At 48.4% G+C, this 4,877-nt stretch overlaps 1 protein-coding gene across 1 annotated transcript; it reads left to right on the top strand.

The window, feature by feature from the left end:
• Window positions 1-141: 141 nt before the first annotated feature.
• Window positions 142-4,770, top strand: LOC106531852 (acetylcholine receptor subunit delta; the record flags this gene model as incomplete). The annotated part of the gene is given in 6 exon segments (XM_014027784.1): window positions 142-297; window positions 3,315-3,412; window positions 3,730-3,930; window positions 3,999-4,110; window positions 4,374-4,488; window positions 4,560-4,770. Coding segments are annotated over 6 exon segments (893 nt in total), but the record flags the coding sequence as incomplete, so codon positions are not given.
• Window positions 4,771-4,877: the final 107 nt, after the last annotated feature.

Genomic DNA, 4,877 nt, shown 5'->3' with positions numbered 1-4,877 from the left:
CTTGGCCAAGTCTTCCTTCAAAAAGGTTTTTTTATTCTCAATGGGACCTTTCTGGTTAAAAAAGGTTCAGAAATTCTCTCCATAAAAGTTATGAACAGAATTGGTGACAAAGATTGTGTAATCTGTTGACTCCTCCTTAAGTAATGATGCCCAGTTCGAGGTGGCCTATTACGCCAATGTTCTGGTAGACCATGAAGGTGCCTGCTACTGGTTACCTCCGGCCATCTTCCACTCTTCCTGTTCTATCAATGTCAATTACTTCCCCTTCGACTGGCAGAACTGCACGCTCAAATTCACGTAAGTTAAAAACTTTACAAAACATTTATTAGGCCATTTTAATCAAAATATGTTTTGATGGAAATTATTCAAACCAACTTCTTTTGCTAGGTTTAAGATTTAAGTAGTTTTGCTGTTTTTAACTTTTAGTTATTGTCTTGGCCAAAGTTTGAACTTTTAGTTAATGTTTTGCTGCTTTTAGTTTTCAGCTACCCTACTGGTAATTTTAGCCTAGAGCTACTGTTGTCTTTGTTTTAAGGTTTTAGTTACTGTTTAAATGGTTTTAGCTTTTTAACTACTGTTTTGATAGTTTTGATAGTTTTTGTATTTAGTCCGTCCATCTGTCCGTCCATTTTCTTCCGCTTATCCGGGCTTGGGTCACGGGGGCAGCAGCCTAAGAAGAGAAACCCAGACTTCCCTCTCCCCAGCCACTTGAGCCAGCAATCCCACGGTGGTCCCAGGCCAGCTGAGAAATATAGTCCCTCCAGCATGTCCTGGGTCTTCCTCTGGGTCTCCTCCCAGTGGGACGTGCCCGAAACACATCACTAGGGAGGCGTCCAGGAGGCATCCTAACCAGATGAACCTCCTCATCTGGCTCCTCTCGACATGGAGGAGCAGCGGCTCTACTCTGAGTCCCTCCTGGATGACTGAGCTTCTCACCCTATCTTTAAGGGAGAGCCCAGACACTCTGCAGAGGAAACTCATTTCTGACGTTTGTATCTGTGATCTTGTTCTTTCGGTCACTACCCAAAGCTCGTGACCATAGATGAGGCTAGGAACGTAGACTGACCGGTAAATCGAGAGCTTCTCTTTCTGGCTCAGCTCTTGCTTCAGCACAACGGATCAGTACTGTACAGTTCCTGCATCACTGCAGACACAGCACCAATCCGCCGGTTGATCTCCCACTCTATTTTTCCCTCATTTGTGAACAAGACCCCAAGATACTTGAAATCCTCCACTTGGGGCAGTACCTCATCCCCGACCTGGCTGCATCTTTTTTGGCTTAAGACCATGGTCTCAGATTTGGAGGCAATTATCCTCAKCCCGGCTGCTTCACACTCGGCTGTGAACCTTTCCATTGAGAGCTGGAGATCACGATCTAATGAAGCCAATAGGACCACATCATCCACGAAAAGCAGAGATGTGATCCTAAGGTCAGCAAAAAGGRTCCCCTCAACACCTTGGCTTTGCCTAGAAATTCTGTCCATAAAAGTTATGAACAGAATTGGTGACAAAGGGCAAACTTGGCGGTGTCCAACTCTCATCGGAACGAGTCCGTCYTACTACTGGCAACGTGGWCCAAACTTTGACACCGGTCGTACAGGGACCTAACAGCCACTATCAACGGGCCTGKTACCCCATACTTCCGGAGTACCCCCACGCAATAATGTAGAGTCACWTCAATCAACACAACCCCACAGCATCCAGGGCCCTGAGGAACTCCAGACAAATCTCATCCACCCCYGGTGCCCTGCCACTGAGGAGCWTTTTAACCACCTCRGTGACCTCAGCATCAGAGATTGGAGAGTCTGATCCAGGGTCCCCAGGCTCTGCTTCCTCATGGAAAGACGTGTTGTGGGATTGAGGAGGTCTTGGATATATTCTGCCCACCGACCCACAACGTCCCAAGTTGAGGTCAGAAGCGCACCATCCCTACCATAAACAGTGTTGGTGGCAAAACCCCCCCGCCCCCCCGAGATGCCAGATGGTGGACCAGAATCTCCTCACAGCTGTACGGAAGTCTTTTTCCATGGCCTCTCCGAACTCCTCCCATGCCAGAGTTTTTGCCTCAGCGACCACCCGAGCCACAATCGGCTTGGACTGCAGATACCCATCAGCTGCTTCTGGAGTCCTGCAGGCCAAATAGACCTGATAGGACTCCTTCTTCAGCCTGACAGCATCCCTCACCGCCGATGTCCACCAGCCAACTCACCATTAGGTAGTGGTCAGTTGACAGCTCCGCCCTTCTCTTCACCGGAGTGCCCAAGACATGCGGCTGCAGAACTGATGAAACGACCACAAAATTGATCATCGAACTGCGGCCTAGGGTGTCCTGGTGCCAAGAGCACATATGGACACCCTTATGTTTGAACATGGTGTTTGTTATGGACAATCCATGACACAGAAGTCCAATAACAAAACACTGCTCAGGTTTGGATTGGGGGGCCGTTCCTCCCAACCACGCCCCTCCAGGTCTCACTGTCATTACCCACATGAGTGTTGAAGTCCCCCAGAAAGAYGAGGGAGTCCCCGTCAGAAGCACATTTTAGCACCCCCTCCAAGGACTCCAAAAAGGGTGGGTAATCTGAACTGCTGTTAGGCACATAGGCACAAACAACAGTCAGGACCCATCCCCCCACACATAGGCAGGGGGAGGCTACCATCTCGTTCACCGGGGTGTACAGGCACCGAGTTGTGAGGCAATAAGTATGCCCACTCCTACTTGGCGCCTCTCAGCATGGGCAGCTCCAGAGTGGAAGAGTGTCCAACCCCTCTCGAGGAGACTGGTTCCAGAGCCAGAGCGGTGCATCGAGGTGAGTCCAACTATATCTAGTTGGAASCTCTCAACCTCACACACCAGCTCAGGCTCCTTCCCCACTAGAGAGGTGACATTCCATGTCCCTAGAGCCCGCTTTTGTAGCCAAGGATCGRACCGCCAGTGTCCTAGCCCTCGATCACTGCCCATTGCACAATGCACCCAAMCCCTACAGCCCCTCCCACAGGTGGYGAACCCATGGGAAGGGGGAMCCATGTCTCCTCTTCAAGCTRTGCCTGGCTAGGTTCCATGGRYAAAAACCCRGCCACCAGGCACTCGCTAACATGTCCCTCCTCCAAGTCTGGCTCCAGGGTGGGACCCAGTTAACCGCGTCCAGGCGAGGGAACGCTGAAWCCTTTATTGTTACTCATCATAAGGGTCTTAAAGTTTTTGGATTTACCTACTGTTTAATTACTGTTTTGGCTAAGACATAAGCTTTGAGCTGTTGTTTTTTTTTTTTTCATAAGCTTTGAGCTGTTGTTTTTTTTTTTTTTGGTTTTAGCTCTTTGACATACAATGCCAGAGAGATCAAGATGATGTTGAAACAAGAAGGAAACRACACGGTGGAGTGGATCATTATCGATCCTGAAGGCTTCACGGGTAACACTTCATATTTAATACTTAAACWTTAAACCAATAATATCTTATGATTAGAATAGATTGATGTGTTGGAGATCAGTTTCAGCTGCTACCATACCAAGTTTCAGCTCAATACCAGTAAAACCAATCGACTTGTAGCCATTTTGAACCTATGACGAAACAACCCCTTTAGGGAAATTCACATCAAGAGCCACTGCCTTTTTAGAAGAAAACCAAAAAGCTCTGGTTGTTAAAATGCAGCTTTAATCTAGGTCCATTGTGGTCCTGGAAAGGATTAGTGAAGCCTCAATGGTCTAAATCCGTGTTCGTGTCTGCAGAGAACGGTGAGTGGGAGATCATCCACCGGCCGGCCAAGAAGAACACCTACCGTCACATTCCCAAGGAGAGCAACAAGCACCAGGACATCACCTTCTAYCTGATCATCAAACGCAAACCTCTCTTCTACATCGTCAACATCATCATCCCCTGTGTCCTCATCTCCTTCCTGGCCTCGCTGGTCTACTACYTGCCCGCCGACAGTYAGTAACCRGACCTGTKCAGAACTGGACTTTGWWGGCTTTRTTTTAAAGAGTGTTTTTGTGTTCAGGTGGGGAGAAGATGACCYTGTCCATCTCTGTGCTTCTGGCTCAGTCTGTTTTTCTGCTGCTGATCTCTCAAAGGCTGCCGGAGACATCCACGTCTGTCCCACTTATAGTCAAGTAGGTAACTCAAAACAGGAGACAGAACTGGATGTGTCGGACCTGAAAGTCTTGAGGTTCTCATTGGGAGGATGGATAAGATTAGGAATGAGATCATCAGAGGTACAGCATGGGTTGAACCACTGGGAGAACACATTTTGAGAAAAAACATTTGTTCTTTTTAAAATGGATTCTGCTGAGTTTTTGAGATGTTTATTCAAGCTGATCCATCTGAGAACCAAAACCAGTTTGAAAGATCCTAAGAGTCTGTGTCTGTCTCTCAGGTATCTGATGTTCATCATGGTTCTGGTTACGGTGGTTGTGTTGAACTGTGTCGTGGTCCTCAATCTGCATTTCCGGACTCCAAGCACACACGTCATGACGGACTGGACCAAGAGGGTACCATGAGAACTACAACACCACATTATTCCAGAGCCAGTTAGCCTCAGGTTGTTTGTGTTTCTGTGCAGGTCTTCCTGGAGCGGTTACCCCGAATCCTGAGGATGTCCAAACCTGCGGACGATGAGCCCATGTGGGACGGAGCATTGCCCCGGCGGTCCAGTTCGGTGGGGTACATCGCGGCTGCTGAGGAGTACTACAGCATCAAGTCCCGCAGTGAGCTGATGTTCGAGAAGCAGTCGACAAGGCATGGATTTGCCAAACGGCCCACGCCTGCCGCAGGTAACAAGGTCCAGTTTTAGACCCTCAAACCTGATGAACTCATCAGATCTGACTCCATACGTCAGGATCTTTACCTTAGATTGATCCAGTTTCTGTGCATATAGTGG

Source organism: Austrofundulus limnaeus, unplaced genomic scaffold, assembly GCF_001266775.1.
Source record: "Austrofundulus limnaeus strain Quisiro unplaced genomic scaffold, Austrofundulus_limnaeus-1.0 Scaffold681, whole genome shotgun sequence".
Lineage (NCBI taxonomy): Eukaryota > Metazoa > Chordata > Actinopteri > Cyprinodontiformes > Rivulidae > Austrofundulus > Austrofundulus limnaeus.
The sequence above is the reverse complement of the archived record's forward strand: the minus strand, read 5'-3'. Positions and strand labels throughout refer to the sequence as shown.